This window comes from Podarcis erhardii, assembly GCF_964252035.2.
Source record: "Podarcis erhardii genome assembly, chromosome: 7".
Taxonomy (NCBI): Eukaryota; Metazoa; Chordata; class Lepidosauria; order Squamata; family Lacertidae; genus Podarcis; species Podarcis erhardii.
The window spans coordinates 30,757,351-30,779,803 of record NC_138511.1 but is presented as its reverse complement, the minus strand read 5'-3'; the positions used below and the strand labels follow the sequence as shown (position 1 = coordinate 30,779,803).

Below are 22,453 nucleotides of genomic sequence, written 5' to 3'. Positions count from 1 at the left end.
TACAATCATTTTTCAAGCCTGAAGTATAAATATGAGAATATTGTGAAGCAGTAATATTCACCAACAGCTGCCTTTTTTGAAATCTTTGACCACTGAAGCAGTATAGCAGTGTTCTGTTATTATTATGGGGAAAATCAGTCTTTCCTTTAAAAATTACTATTTTGGGGGCCCACTCTAAATAAAAACTCATGACGATGGGGCTTGTGACTAGCTTTCTTTAGACCAGGGCTTTTTTGTCTTGTTCAGGCTTTTCATGCTTGCTTATGCATCCTAACCCCCTGCAGGCACGATGGTTTAAAAGGCTGAAAAAATTGTTTGCAATTAAGAGACAAGTGCAGTTGGTTGGAAGCAGGAGAGAGCAGGCAAAGGTGAATTTGATTTTTTGTGCTAGCCCATCTTTCCCAGGAAACATTTCTTTGAGGACTGGAGCTTGCTACATAATCCAGCAACCCATATTTGCAGAAGAAATGCTCCACTAGTTATCCTTATTTCCGTTTTTCTGATGCTTAGGTTGTGTGGGTGCCATCGCTCATGTACAGGAGAAAAGTATCAGTAGACTCAAGAGGTCCCAAAGATTTGCGGAGGTACAGAAAACCTGGAGGAGGAGGAAGGAAACCACTAAAAGTGGGAGGGGGGGGAGAGGATGGCCCAAAGAGGACTGAGCATGCTCAATAGCTGCAGAAAGCATCCTCAGTGTAGGAGGGGAGAAATGGAATTACCTGCATTCAAGTGTCAGATGTACCATAAGTCGTGCATATTGATAGTAGCTTTTGTACCGTAATAGAAATTCTATGGGATTTAGAGGGGTTTTATGGAAGGATGGGAAAGTTTTGTACTCTATAACTACTACAGCACATTAGAGAGCGGAGGGAGAAAGTTGAGCTTCCAATGTATGAGCCCCACACATCCAGAAAAGTGTTTTATATGGCACTGAATTGCATCGAGTCCAATACTTTTCCTTCAGCACAAGACCTTGACAAATGCCTGTCCCTACAATATTGCTCTGTACTATGGGGCATTCCAGGTTTGCCAAATATCCCCTATATTGATGACAAAACAAGCATTGGACAGCCTTAAGAGGAAAAATGTGCTAGACCTGGGGCTCTTGTGGATACTACCATTCAAAATATTAATATGGTTGTGGTTTGTTGTTGTTTTAAAAACCCTTTTAGCATGAGTACATTTCCAGTATGGAGAATATATCACAGTTCTTATTTCTCCAGTCTACTCACCACTGACCACATTGCAGTCTCTTACTCCTGTTTTGGATCCTACCTTATCGTAGGGTCCTCTCAAAATGGGAAACAAGGCTATATCAGAATGTGTAACTTTTTTCCCGGTATGATGTTCCTGTCACCCAGGAGCAGCTTCATCTGGACTTTGGTGACTTGGACGCAGGATAGATACAAGTATATCAGATAGACCATCTGTGGTCAGATCCACACACTAGACCTCTAGCAAGATTGGGAGGCTATCATCTTAAATATGGGGTTTGGAAAGGGCCTAGTTCATGGAAATAAAGGGTTTTAGCTGTACAAAAATCAATGGGAAGGTAAAACAGTAGGATAAAATATGGATGGAAAAAACCATTGAAATCTATTTCAGTCCATATTAGGGAAACAGCATTAAAACTTTGGCATAAGTGAGACAGAGCCCCAGTTCAAATTTCTTGTCTTTTGTCTAATGTGGCCCCTGAATGTGGTACTTATTTTCACTTTATAATAATTTTATTGTTTTATCTTTTTTGTAAACTCCTTTAATTTTTTATTTTATTTTATTTTATTGCATTCAAGCAGTGTATAAATTTCATGAAATAAATAAAATGATGGTGGAAATACCTCAAGACCTAGGACTGTAATAATAGGAGCAATTTAGATGAGACTGCAGCTGGCCCTTCTCTCCATCTTCAAAGGAAATAACCAAGATGTTCTGTTTCAATATATTTTGCTTTTCTTTATTGGTAGCTGCCTGAGTTGACCATTGTGGAAAAATTGAAAACTTTACAAAACATGGACATCCTTGTGTAGTACAAAAAGTGTGGAACATGGCTCTTTCTGAAAAGCTTACGTTCCATCTTCAGGCACTGTGGGATCTTGCTAAACCTGACGCCTTTCCCACTATTTGCTGAGATTTTGTAACATACTTTGGCAAACATTACTTGCAACAGCCAGCAAACTCTCTTGAGAAACGGAACTCTTGATTTGATCCCTTGATAAATTACAATGATCAGCATGATGTGATCTGTTTTCCTTACTGTTGGGTTTTGTTATTATACCTACATTATTGACGTGGACTTTTTCTGTTCTTTCCCTCCTTTTATATATATCAAAATTAAATTTAAAAAACGTTTATACAAAAATGCATGCCTGTACATCAATGAGATCTAAATAAAAACACTAGCATTTAAAAAGAGAGAGGTGTAGGCTTAGATGTGATTCAAGACTTAGTTTACAGAGGAGACTGCTGGCATAGCCAGGATCTGGGAGGGGAGGGACAGAACCTCAGTATGCTATGTACTGTATTTTTATTGATGGGGGGGGCAGCTACACCCATGGCTGGGTGTGATTATGTGATTAGTTGTGTGACCCAAAGCAAACCCTCAACTCCCTGCTCTGGACCATAAAATCTAAAGTTTCTTTTTTGTTGTGTTTTGTGTATCAAACTTAAGTGCAAATAAGCTACTGGGCTATTAACTTCAGCTGTCCCATGATCCACCTACCTCCAAGTCAGCGCCGCTGAACTCAGCAGGAATAGAAATGCCTAAGATTGCGTTGCAAATATCCACTGCTGAGGGGCCAACACTTTGTTTTGGGGTTGGTGTGTTGTTGTCTGTCACCTTATAGCCGTTTCCTTCTAACCTTCCCAGAAAATGTTCTTGATTTTGATATGTGTGTGTACGCACGTGCGTTGTACTTTACTGTACTCAAAATACTTGTGTGTTTTTTTTTAATTAGATTATGATGATGATTATTTGAAAAGAACTCGCGCTCTGAGGCGTCAAGGAGAGTGTCCCCGGGCTTGTGCCGAGTACAAATTCCCGATTTGTTTTCAGAGGGGCAAACTCTGCTCCCACAAGCGGCGCCGAGCCTTTTCCCGGGAAGGAAGCCGAGAAGCGCTCGGGGATCTCGGAATCCGGGCGTACGGCTTCGCCTCAGGCCTAGAGGGGGGAGGCGCGGGGGGAAGGCGGCTCTTTCCCCGGCGGCGGAGAGGAGGAGGAAGGGGCTGGCGGGAGAAGCCGCGAGCCAGGCCGGTTGCTAAGCGTTTGGGAGGCCGCCGGCGGCGGCGGAGGAGCAGGAGGGAAAGCGACCCCCGGAGGAGCTGCCTCCGCCGTCGGGGAAGGGAGGGGAGGGTTCCCGCCCTTGGAGATGGCGCCTCCGCCCATGGTCTGCCCGGACGACCCCCTGGCCACCGAGACCCGCTCGCCGCAGGCCTGGGAGGGGGACCATGAGAAGTTGGCCAAGGTGGGGGGGCGAGTTGTAAGGACCGCGTGATAATGGGGCGGCGCAAGTTACCTGTCTATGGATTTATTTACAGATAGGTAGCCGTGTTGGTCTGCCATAGTCAAAACAAAATAAAAAAAATCCTTCCAGTAGCACCTTAAAGACCAACTAAGTTAGTTCTAGGTATGAGCTTTCGTGTGCATACCAAGAACTAACTTAGTTGGTCTTTAAGGTGCTACTGGAAGGAATTTTTTTATTTTGTTTTGACTATGGATTTATTTCTTTGATTAACGTCGACTTCTCGTTCCTGCAAGAAGCGGTGCATCATTGGGTGGTATGGTATTAGTCCTGTTGTAAGGGTAGACCCCTCTTCAATTAGTCCTGCTGATTAATTTCAATGGATCTAATCATGAGCGTAGGCAGGGAGGGGCACCTGCCCCCCAATCAATAAAAATACACAGCAAACTGAGGTTTTGCACTCCCAGCAAAAGGCCTGCCCCCCCCAATCCTGGGTACGCCCATAGATCTAATTCTGAGTAGGACTGCGGACCCTCCAGGTGTCCCTATTTTCCAGGGACATCCCTGATTTAGAGAAACGGCCCTGGTTTCTGATTTGATCCCAGAATGTCCTGCTTTTCCATAAGACGTCCCTATTTTCATTGGAGATATGTTGGAGGGTATGGCGTTATCTGAACCCCCCCCCCCCGCCGTCTGAAGGCAATCCTGTATAGAGAAGGGATTTTTTAATGTTTAATTATGTTTTTATATATGTTGGAAGCTGGGGCAACCCAGTAAGATGTGTGGCAGTATAAATAGTAAAATTATCGTTATGGAATGAGACATCCCTATTTTCATCTAAGAAATGTTGGTAGTCACCTGATAAGGAAATCTCTTAAAAGTCACTCAGTGCAATTCTAACCATGTCTGCTCAGGAGTAAGACCTATTGCATTCAGTAGGGTTTACTCCCTGGGAAATGAGATTAGGATTGCAGTTCTGGTTAAGATAAAGTATCAGGGGTGTCATGTAGCACCTTTCTTCAGACCCAGATAAAAATGTTGTTAGGAAGCCAGTGGCAGCCACTTCACACAACCATCAGCAGCCACCAGGAACCGATTCACATGTGGAGAGATTTAAAATAGACTCCAGTGAGCCATTTGCTCAGGATTCATGTAAATTGGCTTCAGTGGACGTGCAAGAGAGAAACTGACAGAACAGAAGGTATTTCTAATTACACTTTGTACAGCCCTGTTCTTGACTGGTGTATCTACAAAAAAACATTGACAGAAGATAACATGAGATACTCTGTTCTTTCACAGATTCATTTTAAAATTTTAAAAGGACATTCAGCAGCTGTGACCTCCTGTCATTTCTGTTTTGATGAAACAAAAGTTCTTTCAGGCTCTTATGACAGCACAGTGAAACTCTGGGTAAGCTTGTTACAGACCTGAAGCAAGAAATCTAATTGATCATATTGCTCTGAAGTCTAAACCGTAGTTTATCATATTAACACAAAGGTTAAGTGAAACATTGTTGAAAGTACCAAACATACACTCTAAGGTCGCACTCCTTTGCACACTCAGCTTGGAGTAAGTCCCATTATACTCAGTGGAATTTATTTCTGAAATGACATATATAGGATTGAACTGTAAAGTATTTGACACAATTTTACTTGCCAAATTAAAGTGGTAACTTTCCCACCACTTGCACAATGAACACTTGGCCTACAGAGCTCATTTTTGTAGGGTGTGGTGATGGTTCGGTATATATTATGTTTAAAAAAAGAGTAGAAAGGTTAGAAGCTATAAATAATATAAATGGAAATGTGGGAAAAACATTCCACTTTTGCATTGTGGGTACCTCTGAACCTGAGACACTGGGCAGAGAATAAGAATACAATTTATGCCCTGTGTGGTTGCATTTGCCTTCAAATAGCCCAAAATAGTCCTTTTTGAAGAGATAAATGTATCATGCAGCCAGTGTATCATGTGGCTTCATCAGGTAAACATAGGTAATTGATTTATCGGATGCAAGTTCTGCGGGCAGCTTATAAGCAGAACTATTTAGAATAATTAAGTGAAAAAATATGTGCTACGAATTAGCCTTCATTGTCTTTTTCAGTCTGAGCACACTACTGAATAACCAAGTTTATCTTTATTTCTTGAAGGATATTGCCAGTGCTGTCTGTATTCAGACCTTTGAAGGTGAGCACACTGGGCCCATTTCTGAATGCTGCCTGAGTCCTGATAATAAAAGGTGATAACACTGTTGCATTTTATATATTAATTAGTAAGCCACAGAACTAATTATATTCAGCAAGTGGGTTTATAGGAACAGGGAAAAGAATGATGACAAAACAGAACGGTCAATGCAGTCCTGCCTTAGAAAGCCAGTAGGAAAAATTATTACCACGACTGTGTTGTTATATATATCTTATAAAATACTTGAAACTTTTTTATTAAAAAAAGTAAATAGATTAATTAGATTTTAACTCAGTGTTGATATAGTATTAGTACCACATGTAATGAAGTCCGCAAAAGCTTATGCCATATTATAGATGCCAGTCTTTAAAGTGCCACAAAACTGTTGTATTTGCTGCAAGAGATGTAACAATTATTCCTTGGGAGAGAGTATTGCCACTGAGTCTGGCTGCTGCAATGTGGAGGAGCCAAGAGAGGAGCATATATCTGCAGGGCTACTCCATGAGTTCATATTGGGACAAATGGAAGATGGTGGGGTGGCTGGGGTCTCACCAGACACCATCATCATGCCACTTGCAGAGATCAGATGCATTCAGTGAGTGCAGCTGATATGAGAAGAAAATTCTGTGTGAAGATGTACAGTTTTGCAGAGCCATCTTCAAGGGACGGAGATAAGCTAATCCTCCTTTTGCTCCCACATTTATTTGCCACATTGCTGAATTTAAGACATCAGTGCAGCTGTTGTCAGAACTGAGTGGAGAGCCAGCTAAGAAGCATGAAGAGTTTCTATAAACCACTGTTTTGTTTTTTTAACTCTGTTCATTAAAAGACAACAGCGATGCAAATCAGTACAATATATTCAATTAAATCAATGCTTTCGCATTATGGCTAATTAATTTAGAAGAGACATTAGCTATCCAAACTGGTTATAGATAAGAGGAAAGCAAACAAGCATGATAACAAAATCATCTTCATGCCACGTTAAACCATACCTAATGTTTAACTGCAATTTCACGCCAATGCCCAGCATGCTCAAAAATCCCTGCTTTGCTCCTCCTTTGCTCCTGACTGTGCTGAAATAAATCATGAACTTCGCATTGTCCTGTCATCTGAACCTGGGCTGCTTGTTTTCCCCAACAACCCATGAGTGCTAAGCCAAGAACAAACCTGGGCTACTGCTCATCGAAGAAAAAATAACTCACAAGCTGAGCCTGAGTTCAGATGACACATCAAGTCAAGACTTTGCGGTTTTTTGCTCATAGTATTGTGTGGCCAGGAGTAGCTGGGACTTTTAAGCTACATGAACCAGCTCGCTGCTCATTCGTCTTACACCAGAGCGAAATGTCTCTTATGGTTTAAAAGGATGCACAGACCAGACCACTGCATTAGTTGTCAAAATACTGAAAGGCCATTAAGATAACAGTGCTTACGTTCTGGGTTAGTCAAGAAAAATTGTTATTTTGGTCTAATGGAGGGTGCTGAAAAAGAAACCGTGCGAGACAAATATAGATACTTATCCACCTTGGAATAAATATAATTGCATATCTTTGTTGTATAATGGACCTTAGTGCTTTTTTTTTTACTGCTGTGTCAATGACAGAGCAGTTACCAAGCAACATCAGCTGCCGGAAAATGCACAGGAAAGCTAGCCCCAGAATATTCTCATATTCAGAATAGTACGCAAATTCTAAATTGAGTCCAATGACAGCTCAATCCTGTGGTCTCAGTACATCAGGCATCCATCACTCCATCGTTGGGATTCTGTGCACAGCCATCAGCAGCAGAGGCAACATTTCAACAGTCGCCATAGGAACAAAAGCCATAATAGCAACAACATCAACAGTGCAGAGACTGCATCTCTGGCAATTCTGCCCCGTTTCCCAACAGCAACCCTATATTAGCCATGCAGGGGCGACAGCTGAATGACCCCATGATATAAGGCAGGATGTGATGAAGCTTGAATGTTTTCCTGCCTAGTCTATGCACGGAAAACCAGGCAACCAGCACAAGACGCAGTTGCTTCTCCGTCGTGTTGCAGTTGGAAGCAGGGCAGCTGCCACAGACTCCAAGGCTGTCTGACATGGGTACAAATTGTCTGGCAGCGCAAACACAAGCCGTCTGCAGCAGCTAGCCTTTTGCCAAGCAGGCCAACAGGGAAGAAAGGAGGACTGTTCCAGTCACAACTCCCAGCCAGCTTCAGAGCACAATAGGTGGGAAACAAGCATGGGAAGTGCAAGGTCTACCTAGGAGAAAGCTCAAGACCTGCTGTGGCCCAAATGTTTCCTCAAAGCACTCATCATCAGACCATGCTAACCACTCCCATTCTGCTGGGTGTCTGTGTGAACAGAGTATTTTATATTCTTTGCAAGAGGAGATGGTTGCATGGTCAAGGAAGAGCAGAAATGCCTATACAGTGGTACCTTGATTTTCAAATGCCTTGGTTCTCAAACACTTTGGTTCTCAAACTCCAAAAACCCGGAAATAAGTGTTCCAGTTTTTGAACGTTTTTTGGAAGCTGAACATCCATTGCAGCTGTCGGCTATTGTTTCTGGGGCCTTTGCACCAATCAGAAGCTGTGCCTTGGTTTTCAGACGTTTCAGAAGTCAAATGGACTTCTGGAATGGATTAAGTTTGGTGCTTTTGTTTTTGCTATTTATTTTTTGTTTTTGAGGCTTTTTCTGTTAATCTGTTTTTGTGACTGTGTGGAACCCAGTTCAGCTACTGATTGATTGATTGCAGAAATGGATAAAAGCCCCCCATCCAAACAATGAGTATCATTAGTGCAGAGAAGAAGAAAAATTAAATTTTCATTTTTTATCATATACAATACTGTCTTATTTATTTTATAGTACAGTACATTGATTATTGCTTTCATTTTATGGATCAGTGGTATCGTTAGATAGTAAAATCCATGTTAAACTGCTGTTTTAGGGGTTGTTTTTAAAAGTCTGAAATGGATTAATTTGTTTTGCATTACTTTCTACGGGAAAGCGTGCCTTGGTTTTGGAACGCTTTGGTTTTGGAACGGACTCCTGGAACGGATTAAGTTTGAGAACCAAGGTACCATTGTAATAGAGTAAACTCATACAGAGCAGCACCAGAAGCTTCCGGGAGGATTAGTGTGAAAGAGCACCGAGGTTGGATTTGAGTTTCAGTTCAGGAGGTTATAAAAGCGATGCCCACAAGGCAAAGTTTACCTGCCAGGTTGCTCTACCAGCAGTTATTTTAGGTGAGGGCACAGCAGGACTGCTCCAGACAGCAACTGCACCACCACATAGGCACTGCAGAAGGCGGACTGGCTTGATCAGCCTCCCAGGATCCCAGCCTTCCTGCTCTTTTAGCACTGTGCATAGCGCCTAGGGGCACAGCCAAACAGAACTAACTTGGAAGTGTGGGCCAGTGGAACAGCACAGACTTGTGACTTATGGGAGTCTATGACTCTGAAAGTGATGTGGCTCCATTCAGCAGGCCTTAATACACAAGGTACAATTTCTCCAGAGGCACCTTACAACCATGCGGTGATGGGCTGTGGAGGCTTGCAGAATTAGTTGGGCTCCTGATGCTGTGGGACTGAGAAAAGTGGTTGTCTGAGGCTGTCCATTAACTGCAGTGGGAGAGATTTAATGTATGCCACTTCTGCATAATGATACACAGGGGGAAGGAACAAAGCCCCAGAGAACATAGGATTCCTCCTAAGTTACATTACTCCTGGCTGTGCCTCTTAATTGCTATAGGGGCAGACATTTTTGTTGCCACTTTAAAAGTGGGCTGGCACAAGGATTTTGAGAAACAATTCCATCCTACCCAGTGGCCACAACGAAGTCATATGATTTCCCCCCTTAAATATCTTATGAGCCGAGTGAGCGGTTTGTATTTTCCTGCTTCCCAGGGTTTTCTGCTTCCTCCATAAGCACATCACATAAAAGAGAGAGAGAGCACCAGTTGATTTGCAAATGTGGGACATCCCAGTTTCCAGTTTGAGTGTAACTCTAATGAACAAAATGGAGCTGTAGTATTTGAAGACATATCTATAGTGTCATTTCTCTTATACTGAGGGCTTAGCCATGCTTCCTCCTTTCCTGCTACTTTCCCACAGGAAAAACAGCTCTTTAGCAGTCAATCGGAGCAAACACAATTTGGGTTTTCTCCAGATTGACATTTGCTCCTATTTTGCACTAAAGAGCAGGTTTTCCCTGCGAAAGGAGCTGGGCAAGGGGAAAACCGCTTGGACCCACGCCTAGAAATCCCAGGTTAAGCAGAAAACCATTCCAACTCGTGCTTTTGAGGCAGGGAACAAGCAGAAGCACTAAATACTATATATGATGGAGGATGAATCTTTCCAGAATATGGGAGCGGAGCATAAAGCACATTCATAAGCTATTTGTTATTGCTATCTTAATAATAATAAGAAGAAGAAGAAGCATGAATCAAACATTTTTGCTGTCTTTCAACATGTAAATGTGTTTATTGTTTTAGGTTGATAACAGCATCATATGATAAAAGTCTAAGGGCCTGGGATATGGAAACAGGGAAAGTGCTTGTATGTATTGATTTTTTAATTAAAAACTCCCTATTTAATCACTAGAAACTAAACTTCCCTTTTACCCAAATGTTTATCCTTGCAAACACATGCAGTCATTTATAATAATAATAATAATATCTTTATTGTCATTGCCCCCTCTCGGGGACAACGAAATTACTTGGCTGCTCCATCCATCCAGGTAGGGCACTCCACTCAAAATCAGAACAACTATAAAAACACTAATTAAAACAATATAGTATAATACAGCAAGGAAGATTAGATGACTTTCAAAGTCCAGGTTTCCCATTCAGGGCCGAGATCGCTCTGGAGAAGAAGCTGTTCTTGAGATGGCTCGTTCTTGTCTTCATCGTCCTGTATCTCCGTCCCGACGGCAGGAGCTCGAAGAGACAGTGACCAGGATGCGATGGATCTTTTACTATATCCAGTGCCTTCCTATGGCACCTTGTGGCATAAATCTGCTCTAAGGTGGAGAGTGGGCAGCCAACAATGCTCTCTGCTGCCTTAACAACTCTGCACAACGCCATCCTGTCCTGGGTAGTACAGCTTCCGTACCACACACATAAGCCATAAGTGAGCACACTCTCAATGGCACAGTGATAGAAGGCAAGCAGCAGTTTCTGCGGAAGATGGTTTTTCCTTAGGATTCTCAAAAAGTACAGTCTCTGCTGCGCCTTCTTCACAAGCCCCCTTGTGTTGACACTCCAGGACAGATCCTCTTGTAATTCAAAACCCAAAAATCTGAACGTTGTTACCCTCTCCACACAGACCCCATCAATCAAAAGTGGCTGGACATTGCTCTTCTGTCTCCTGAAGTCCACCACAAGCTCCTTTGTCTTCCTTGTATTTATGAACAAGTTGTTAGCTCTGCACCACTCTGTCAGCCGCTCCACCTCATCTCTATAGTCCGTTTCACCCTCCCTTTCAGAGATGAGCCCAATCACGGTTGTGTCATCTGCAAATTTGACAACCCTATTACTAGGGTGAGCAGCGACACAATCGTACGTGTAGAGAATATAAAGGAGCGGACTAAGTACGCATCCCTGTGGTGTTCCTGTGTTAGTCTTAAGTGTATTAGAGGTATAAGGGCCCAACCGAACCCTCTGGGTACGGTCTGACAGAAAGTCCAATATCCACCCACAAAGTGATAACGGAAGCCCCAGATCTTCCAGTTTAGACATCAGACGTTGTGGTAGAATGGTATTAAATGCCGAGCTGAAATCTAAAAAAAGCAGTCTGGCATAACCCCCCCGCTGCTCCAAATGTGCAAGAACGGCATGGAGGGCAATCGCCACAGCGTCCTCTGTCGATCTTTTCGTTTTATAAGCAAATTGGAATGTGTCCAGTCCCTCTGGTAGGCAAGCAATGACATAATTTCGTACCAGCTTTTCAAAGCACTTCATGATTATAGGTGTGAGTGCTACTGGACGAAAGTCATTCAGATCTTCCGGGTTAGATTTTTTTGCTATTGGAACGATAGTAGAGGACTTTAGGCAGGATGGAACAATAGCCTGGGCTAGGGATCGATTTAAAATCCCAGTGAAAACTCCTGCTAGTTGATCTGCACAGTCTCTCAGTACCCTTCCAGCTACCCCATCTGGCCCTGTGGTCTTCCTTGGGTTGATTCCCTTCCATTTGCAATGGGGGAATAGTTTGGTGAAGCTTCTTGCAGTGAAAATTGGTGGTAGTGGGGTTATAGTTTTTTTATTACTATTATGTTATGCATTTTGTGTTTTTATGTTGTCAACCGGCCTGTGATCTTCAGATAAAGGTTGGTATATAAATTTAATAAATAACAATAATACAGTAATCTTAGCACTTGTCTGCTGCAAATCAACTCCTCCCAAAACGACTTTTCTCGAACAAACGTTGATTTTTCTGTGGGGATTTTTGCCTGGGCTTCAAACTGATTCCAAGGATAAGCTAACAAAAATCAGAAATATAATTTTAAAAATTAAGCATACAGTCAGAAACTGCGTGAAAACAGCAGCCAGTGACAGAACACCTTAGAGTGAAAGTCCTGGGAAAACAGAATGGTCTTTGGCACCAACCAGCATGACATATCTGAATGGGTGTCAAGCAAGCGTTCATGTGGAGGGCCTTCCATAAGAATGGGTTAAATTCATTTGTGTGTAATGTTTGGTTCCACCCTAATGGTCTAATTCAATTGGTACAGATTTTGATCATGTGATTAAAAAACCAAAACAATAAAAAAAAATTATAGCAAAAGATAAACGTGTGCTGCATTTCATGTATTCATATACCATTTCTGTCTCTGACCAGGATTCTGGCTCTGACCAGGATTAAGCTTTCAGTACTTACTTACTGTTCCTACTAAACAGGACTGGGGCGGGCGTGAACCATAGCCTTATCTCAGAATGTTCTGAGGCATAAATACAAGGTGTGACCGGAAAGTTCGGTGAATGGTCACAGAAATCGGACAGCGAGAAATATTCAAACATACACACCTTACAGGGCTTCAAAGTAGGCCCCCTCTGATACAATGCAGCGTATTGGTTTGTAGAACTGTTTGTAGAACTGTTGGAAACTTCTGGAGAAGTCCTCTTTTCATACTGCTTTCAGTTCCCTTGTCACAGCAGTTTGGACATCTTTGATGGTTTGCTGACCTTCGTGGAAACGCTTAAACTACTCATACACTGTCTTTCAGGTTACAGCTTCATCTCTGTACACAATTTTGAGCATTTTGTGGGTTTCCGATGCTGGTTGTATGTTTGAGTATTTCTCACTGTCCGATTTCTGTGACCGTTCACCGAACTTTCCGGTCACATCTTGTATAAATGCTTAGAAGTGAGTTAAATATTCTTTTTTTTAAACCCGTGAGCGTGATCCAGTCTGCCCTCTGCACGCTGCCAGGTACATGGTGGGAGTGTCGCCTTGGTCTCAGTCACAAGTAACGTGAGCTGCATCTGGGCTCATGTGCGTATAAGTTTGGTCCTTGGCTGATCGTTAACCCTAAAAGCATAACCTCAAGGGCTTCTCTTCTCTTCTCCAGTGGACTCTAGAGCAGGATGGCCTTGTGACTTCATGCCATATTTCTCACGATGGCAAATACGTCGCCTCCAGTTCAGATTTGGAAAATGCTTTATTCATTTGTGGTGTAGAAGATGCGAAAAAGGTGGCATATGTCAGAGGTAACATTTTTAAAACTTGGTCACGATCCTTTTCTTTATACCTGTTGAATGACTCCCAGACGTACACATGCCTCTCATTTCAGTGGGACGTGTACAGGATACGATTCTGTTTGGCTGTGCCCCTGCCCGTTTGCATATTGATACATGTTTACCTGAATCTAGAGTATATATGGATTTCTTACCTATCACCCTAGAAGGAGCATGTCTTTGTACATACTGTTTAATACATTGTTAAATATTTTAGTTCTGCTCTGTTGCTTTGTTGTAGAGCACAATACAGCACACAGCACAGCTGAAAGCTTCAGTGACCCTATTTATGTGGCTTATCATGACAGCTAATGCACATATGGCTATAAATGGCAAGCATTATTTGCCAAGTACCCAGTGAAATTGTGTCTGTGTATACATTGTTGCACGCACCCCAATCTCTGAGTAGCAAGATACCGTATTTTTCGCTCTATAAGACGCACCAGAGCACAAGACGCACCTAGTTTTTGGAGGAGGAAAACAAGAAAAAAAATATTCTGAATCTCAGAAGCCAGAACAGCAAGAGGGATCGCTGTGCAGTGAAAGCAGCAATCCCTCTTGCTGTGCCGGCTTCTGGGATAGCTGCGCAGCCTGCATTCACTCCATAAGACGCACACACATTTCCCCTTACTTTTTAGGAGGGAAAAAGTGAGTCTTATAGAGCAAAAAATACGGTACTCCATAGGTGTCTGTGCTTACCTAGGGGTCTGGTATCCTTTGAATGACAGCCAGTGGATATACTGTGGTATCTTTTGAATATATGGTTTTATTGAAACATATATGATCAAAGCCAGGGGTCAGCAACCTTTTTTAGCCATGGGCTGGTCCACTGTCCCTCAGACCATGTGGTGGGCCGGACTATATTTTTTTTTGGGGGGGGGAATGAATGAATTCCTATGCCCCACAAATAACCCAGAGATGCATTTTAAATAAAAGCACACATTCTACTCATGTAAAAACACCAGGCAGGCCCCACAAATAACCCAGAGGTGCATTTTAAATAAAAGGACACATTCTACTCATGTAAAAACACGCTGATTCCCGAACCGTCTGTGGGTTGGATTGAGAAGGTAATTGGGCCACATCTGGCCCCCGGGCTTTAGGTTGCCTACCCCTGATCTAAGCATAGGATGGAGAGGCTCGCAGCATGAACACCCCAACAGATCTTAATGTTCTAGGGAAGCCTCAAGTCACAGTTTTTGAGTCCAGCACAGAGCAAGACATGTCTCTGCAGTCTCCAGCTTCCAGTGTCTGCCAAAATTCACACATGCACAGCCCCCCACCCCCCTTAGCCTATTGTTCCCCATCCTAGGATGACATCAAGCCAGGTGAGTTGGGAAACGGCCTGTCCATTTGTCTCTATGGCAACCTCTTCGGACATGTAAATAGCAGTACTTAAGGCCATGACCTTAACAAAGGAACTAGTCCGACCAGTTTACCAGGTTTCCTTTTGTAGATTCTAACCTCGCACAGGATCACAGGTTTGGAAGGGACCAATGGGTATCATCCAGACTGACCCACCACACACCACATATATCTCCTGAGGACACATTCCTATGGCACAAAATTGAGCCAATTGAATTAACAGAGTGAATTCTAAGGCTAGTTTTTTATGTGTAAAATTGCTAAAAGTTGAATAAATTGGGAATCAAGTGGTGGGCAGGTGGGTAAACTGACTCCAAAAAAATAATAAGACAGTATTACTGTCACTACTTCAGCATTATTAAACTGACATTTTGTCCCATACTTAGATGCTTAGTTATTGTGTGTGCAAGTGTTTCAGTTCCTGCTGTGTTTTGGAACTATAGAGACGTACATTAAAAAAACAAAACCATGACAATAAGCTGAAACTCAGATGTGAGTAACCATCAGACTAGCTGGTAGCTCTAACCTTGTCCAAAGTGCTTGCAGCCTGTTTCTTGGAGTGTTTCTTTCTTTCAGAGTATCACAGAAGCACAGTGAGAAGATGTCGTTTTGATCCTCAGAACCAACGAATAGCTACGGTGTCATCTGACATGTCTTTAAAATTCTGGGATATTATAGCACAGTCTACCACAGTCACAATTGAGCGGTAAAAGAGACAGTGAAGCAGCTACTGATGTGGCTCTCGTGAAGTCTGCTTCCTATTAGTGTAAAATCTGTAGCAGTTAAATGGGTAATGTGGCCACTTGCACTAAACTAGATGTTAATTTTGGAATCTACTTTTCACACTCATTTTATGGGAGGCCCATCCACATAATAGTCACCCTCCTGTGTTTTCCTACTTGTGAGTGCTGAGAGTTCAGCTTTTCAAAAGATTTTTATGTGCTTTTCGGGCAGTACTATTTTGATTTTGGCAGTGACGTATCAGGCAGCTGAACCTACCACAGCTCGGTATATCCACACTATCCGTTTTTTAATGCTTTTCCAGATATAATTTTAAAAAATATTAACAAAATGGTCCTTTAATGAAAGAGTGTTTATTTCATTAATTTCATAGCACTTTTTCTTTTTCTTTTTCTTTTTAAGCCAAACCGTTTTTCTGAGAAAGAAAGGAAACAAGAGTCCATTTTTAAAAGTATGTCTGTTTGCACTCAGAACATCCTTGGCCCCAACTCATCTTTTCTTCTTATCTACCATGTCCAGACTAGTGTTACTTTTACTTGCACTTCACAGGTGATTCTCCAAAGCTAGCCTTTGGAGGGCATTGTGTGCCTGGGACAAAAAGCATTTGCATTTATGAGGATAGCCAGAAAGAGCAGCAACTGACCAGTAACTGGGTTTTTTCTGCAGTACCAGGGCTGAGGTCAAATAGTGTGCCCTACAGAAGAGTCAACACTGTAAATTTGATGGTATCCTGCTGCAGTGATCTGCACATCTTTTTCAGGGCACACACCAATGCAATTGCAGATTGCCGTTTCTCCTTGGATGGCCATTATTTGTGCACAGCAGGTTGGGATGAAGTTGTAAAGTTATGGGATATCAGGACAGGGGAGTTCCGTTCTCATGGACCCATTATTTTGGATCAGGGCCACATAGGAATAGTTGGCTGCTGTGATATTAGTAAGGATGGTGAGTAATGTGAAATGTCGTATAATGGCACCTTCTACGCAAATGTATAAATGTGAAAGAAAAGTGTGTTTATTTCAGATGAGTCACAGGGGTCATGCTCAAACCACTAATTAAGTTCTCAACTTTCAGAATGAAATGATTTTCCGTTTTGATTAAAAGGTTGCTCGTTTAATTGAGGTAGACTGAACTTGATGACTTACGGTAGAGTGTTGTTCAGTCAGCCTTCTAGAACACTCCTTAATTGATAAGCTCATTAAGATCTATTGTTAGGTGAACATGTCTGAGCAGAGAAATAAAATGTCAGGCTCTATGATGCTGTGTCAGCCCCTGCTTGTTGTATTCAAACCTCTGCCACTGTTTAAAATAGCCACTTTCCCCCTATCAGTATGCTTCCATCCTCACTTTACTCAAACGTTTGCCATTTTTTTAAACCACCACTTTCCCCCTTCTCGCTCTCATGCCATTACCGCAGTTGTTTTGCAACACACCTTCACTTTTGCTCCCCTCCCCTACCATGGCTTCCTGCAAATCCAGGCCTGTGATATGGCCTAGAAATCTCCCAATGGGAGCTGCATGATGACATTTTTACATTTTTATTATATAGAAAGATCTAGCTTAGTATTCTTAATGCAGTGTTTCAGTTGTATTAAAAGTCAAATATTCATTCACTTTTTCCTGCATGAATGAATCTTAGTTTATTTAATAACAAAGCACAAGGCAGTCACCTGACATAATTTTATATTCCAGCATCGCTTGTGGTGTCTGGAGGTTATGACAAAACAATCGTTATCTGGGACTCACGAGAGGCATATAAAAAGCTATGTTTAAAGGTACTGTGTAAGCATTTGCCTGGGCAAAGGAGGACTTAATTTTGCTTCTGTAGAAGTTAGCTGTGAAACTCCAACTGACTATGCAAGATCAGTTCCTAAATGAAAGATATTTTTTTTGGAAATGCTCTTTCTATAAGAATAATTAAATTGGTGTTTCTTTTTTTCTCCAACTCTTCATGTCATGTTTGATATCCAGTAACAATGTTTAAAGCACTGACAATTTCTCTGCTTTTATAGCTGATCCATTGGGCAGTGCCCACATATCTCCTGATAGTGCAATTCAGAAACCTTATTCTGCACATTCCCACCTTTGGTACTAAGCCATTGAGTTGTGGTTGCTAGGAAAATAAACCATAATTCCTAGGGTGGTTCATGATCAAGCATCACAGTTTTTTGAACAGCAATTGTACACCCAATATTTTCACTTGTGTTGTTGTTTAGTCGTGTCCAACTCTTCGTGACCCCATGGACCAGAGCATGCCAGGCACTCGTGTCTTCCACTGCCTCCCACAGTTTGGTCAAACTCATGCTGGTAGCTTCGAGAACACTATCCAACCATCTCGTCCTCTGTCGTCCCCTTCTCCTTGTGCCCCCCATCTTTCCCAACATCAGGGTCTTTTCCAGGGAGTCTTCTCTTTTCAGGAGGTGGCCAAAGTATTGGAGCCTCAGCTTCACGATCTGTCCTTCCAGTGAGCACTCAGGGCTGATTTCCTTAAGAATGGAGAGGTTTGATCTTCTTGCAGTCCATGGGACTCTCAAGAGTCTCCTCCAGCACCATAATTCAGAAGCATCAATTCTTCGGTGATCAGCCTTCTTTATGGTCCAGCTCTCACTTCCATACATCACTACTGGGAAAACCATAGCTTTAACTTTTCACTTGTAAGTAACCATAATATTGTGAGGCCTGTATATTCAATAATGATTGAGGTTGGTTAAAAGTCCCCAGCCTCTTTTGGGGCTGTGGGCACAGTTCAAAATTTGATAAACTCTTGCAGACAGAGCAGGGCTGGCTCACCCATGAGGCAAAGTGAAGCAACTGCCTTGGGTTGCCAGATTCGCAAGGACAGTAGATCCCCTGTGATGCCCCTTTGATTCTGACTTCAACCCTTGGGTAAAGATGCTTTGACACTTCCCCCTGTGCTTGATGTCGATATTCACTCCTTCCTTGTTCCTGGTGTAGATCTTCATTCTTCGCTTCTTCCCTGGTGGCGGGGGAGGGAGGAGTGCCAGTTTGCAATTTGCCTCAGGTGCCCAAATGTCTTGGACCGGCCCAGAGGCAGGGCACCACCACAACAGAAATGGCTGCCCTGCAGCCTGGCTAGGCACAAAAGGCAAATAACTTGCCCAGGGAACTGAGTTGCAAGGCAGAGGTTGGGTCTGAGCCCCAAGTGCCAAAACGTATTTGCCTCCAGAAGGCAATTCAACTTTGTGGAAGGAAAAGTGATGGTGCTCAGAGAACTCCCCTCCCTGAAAGCACGCACATATGAAATACACAAATCCCACACAGGAAACAAAATGTAACATAGGTCTCTCTCTCACACACACACACTAAAACTCACAGGCAAAGCATCTCCAGTTGCTTTACTCCCCACTTCAAAGCTTCCTAGGCAGTGGGACAGTCCCCTATTTTTTCTTTTTTAAAAAGGCAGCCTCCACCTTCTCCCTTCCCTTTCCTGTCAATGTTTCTCAGCACCACATGGGAGTGGAAGCTTCGCTTTCTGGCCAATATAGAAACAAAACAAATGTGCAGGGCTGAACCCAGACACCCGTGGGTGCCATGGGAGGGAATGGTGGGAATGTTTGTGTGCATCAGAACAGAACTTCCACCCTGGCAGGAGGCCCGTTTCTTGTAGGGCTGTTCCCCTTCTCATAACGGACAGAATGACAAATGCATCGGCCGGAAAAGGGAAACAGAACCGTAGTTCTTCCATAACAGTAATTAAAACTATTCACTATGAAGTTCTGTGGAAGATATTATATTTAAAATAATATATTAAAATTGTATGTAAGCGCTTAAGAAAAAATACAAAGTATTGATTAGATTATGCCAGAAACAGATGGGGTCCCCCCCCCCGCAGAGAGTCACAAAAGACTCACACCCCAAATGTCTTGAATGTAGAATACATTTTATAATGCACCTCTAAGCAGTTTTCATCTGTGATGTTCACAACAGAAAAAGGCCTTCAGTAGTATTGAAATAAAATAACAATGAAACTAATAGTGCAACCATAAGCATGCTTACTCAGAGGCATGTTGCACTTAGTTCAGCAGGACTTGGCTCTCTACAAATGTCTTAAGGGTGAACAAATTCCCATTTTGGTGTAATTGGAAAACTGTTTCTTTGCAGGGTCATGCAGGTTGGGTGACAGACATTGCCTTGAGTAGCAACAAGAAGTGGCTTGTATCTGCCTCAAAGGTATCATCAGTAAGCTTAGTTAAATAATTGGAAACATAGTTCAGTGGCTGTCTTCCTCCCACTCCCGACTGCTTCCGTAGATACCTCATTGCGATACTTCAATCCCATAAGGTTTTTTGTGGGCCCCTCAAAACCCTGACAAATTTGTCCTAAAAAAAGAGAAAACCTTGAAGACCATTCTCATGAACCTCCTGCTATGAGTCTGTGGTGCCAAGAAATATGTGTAACTGTACACCCACCCACACCTCGATCCCCTCCATTTTAAATATTTTAAAATTGGCTACGACCACTTTTGCATTTCAGTCACACCCACAATGACATGCAAAGGTGTGGCCCTTGGCCTGAAAATGGTTACCCATCCCTGCTGTAAATTGATAGAAATCCTTCCATTGTTTCAGGACTGTACTTTGAGAGTTTGGGACGTTGCAGATGCCCATGAAGTCCCTGTGGTGGTCCAGGCCATTAGAACAAGAGGCTCCAAGTTAGCAAAGGTCAGTCTATTATTCCTCTCCTGGATGTAACTACCCTACAAGAATGTTTCCCTCTATTTGTATGTCCATATGCTGCCTCCTTTTCCTTTTAGCAAACCCCAACCTCAGAATCCTATGTGCTCTAAAGACCATTCTGCGAGCCACAGGTGCATTTCACAGCCTTTGGATCAAAGAATGTTGAAGGGCAGAGCATCGTTTAAGTCAGGGATGAATTCTGGCACTGGTTTTGAATGTCACACTTGAATATCGGAAACCATAATAAATGAGAACATCTGAATAGCAGGAAGCTGCATATCCCATAGCGCATAGCAGCCTTCCCTGCTTCCAGATCTTTTGGACTATAACTCCCAGCAGCCAGCTGGTGCTTTCCCCCACATCCTTTCCCTACAGGAACAAGAGCTACCGGCATGGCATTCCTATGGCAGCAAAAAAATATTTGGGGGGAAGGTAGGCAAGCTTGCATATGTATGTGTCTGGGTACATCGTCATCCCTGCACAGACTGACCGCAGTGCATCTCAAATGCAGGATGCGATACGGTTGCCGAAACAATGTATTGATTCCAGATGCAATTGCAGTCTTAACTTACTTCTGAGCACACATGGTTAGGATTGAGTTGTAAGGCTACAATCCTGTTCTTTCCTGGAAGTAAGCAGCATTAAACACAATGGGGCTTGCTTCTGACTGAACGCATACAGGATTGCACTGCACTGCAACCAAGAACTCATACCAAGAACTGACTTAGTTGGTCTTTAAGGTGCTACTGGAAGGAATTTTTTTTTTTCTTCAAGAAATTAAGTCATTTTTATCTTGCCCCGCTCATTTTGATGGGACTTAATTGAACCCAATATGGTCTGTCACCTAGTAAAATGCTAATAAAAAATTAGGAGCACGTGCTGAATGTCTCTTATAGAGTGATTTCTGCTAAGCATCCATTAGCATTTGCAAAAATGGGTCTGCATGTCAGTTTGTTTTTAGAATGGAAATTCCTCTTGTCTGAACCACTTATATGTTATTTTTTTCTATATAAAAAAATCTAGTGTGAAGAATGTAAGAAGTCTTTCCTGCTCTTCCACAATGATGAAGACAAAGTAGAAATCAATTGTGTTTTCTGTCGGCTGGCAAGTTACAAAGAAAGTGTTCTGCCAGATCCCCCTCCATTGCCTCCATTGCCTCCTGATTTTTAAAGGAATCAGCAACAGGCCATTGCTGGAAATTTTTTAAGCGATAAAAGTTATTTGCCTGCATATACAGAACTCGGAACTTTTTTTTAGTCTTTAATTACATACTGAAATTCCTATGGAATAGAGGCATTTGAAGGATCCACTATGTCCTACTGGTTGACAAGCGTAAAATAAAAAAATAAGTACTGCCAAGTGGATTTACACAACTTCTAGTTCCACTGTGGCCCTCTCTTAAATGTAATTGAAAAAGTAACCCAGTGATGCGAAAGGAAAGTCGTATGAATCTCAATCTAGTGCGGAACAATTAAACAACATGGGCGCCATTAAGCAACACGAGTCCAGCTGAGAGGTGAAACTTGCGGTCTTTAAAATTCTGAAATCCACACTAGAGCAATACCTTTATTAGGGCAATCAAAATGTCACAAAATAGTGTGCAAGCCATGAAGCTTCAATCTGATCAAAGCCTCGAAAAGAAAAGTGTGAGAAGGTTGCTGACATTCAAGGGAAGCTCTGTTAGGAGCTCTGTTAGGTTTGATTTCTATCATTTAGCAGAGCGTCATTTGAATGCCTCCCACATTCAGTCTTGGAGATTTTCACCAGTTGCAGATCCCATGTATTTCAACATCAACCAAGTTTTTTCCTCCCCTCCACCTTAGGTTATCTTTTAGCCTGATTTAATATTGTTTATTATTTTATTTAACAGGATTTATATGCTGTTTAATCATATAACCTCTAAGCAGTTTACATAGAATATGAAATGTTCGTTAAAAATATTGATAAAATCAGACATTAAAAGCAAGTTAACCTGAAATTTATCAAAATGCATAAAAGTACATCTTAAAACTATTTCTGGAAGATTTACCTAAACAAAAAGCCTTTAGCAGGTGCCAGAAATAATACAGCAAAGGTGCCTGTTAATATCAATAGGCAGGAAGCTCCAGAGACTAGTGGCTGCCACACTGAATAATCAGTTCCTTGGAACTGAAGAGTTCTGGAGAACTTGAAAGTGTGACCACAATTTTCTGACATTTTGGTTGGCCCAATAAAAGCATTGCCCCGATACAGGTTCTGGGATTTTTCTTATGGACCAAGATGGCTACTTCTACGTTTTGAATCTTTGAAGTG

General features: G+C 42.2%; 1 protein-coding gene across 2 annotated transcripts; it reads left to right on the top strand.

Moving 5' to 3' along the window:
- Positions 1-3,089: 3,089 nt before the first annotated feature.
- On the top strand, positions 3,090-21,534 carry WDR88 (WD repeat domain 88). Of its 2 annotated transcripts, XM_081871214.1 has the most exons (11): positions 3,090-3,461; positions 4,758-4,868; positions 5,606-5,694; positions 10,116-10,179; positions 13,193-13,331; positions 15,300-15,429; positions 16,225-16,409; positions 17,157-17,239; positions 19,587-19,655; positions 20,054-20,146; positions 21,185-21,534. In XM_081871214.1, the coding sequence occupies exons 1-11, from the start codon at positions 3,366-3,368 to the stop codon at positions 21,329-21,331; spliced, it is 1,206 nt and encodes a 401-aa protein (XP_081727340.1). In that variant the 5' UTR covers positions 3,090-3,365; the 3' UTR covers positions 21,332-21,534. The 2 variants fall into 2 exon arrangements, with proteins under 2 accessions (XP_081727340.1, XP_081727341.1); XM_081871215.1 differs by lacking the exon at positions 4,758-4,868.
- The last annotated feature ends 919 nt before the right edge of the window (positions 21,535-22,453 follow it).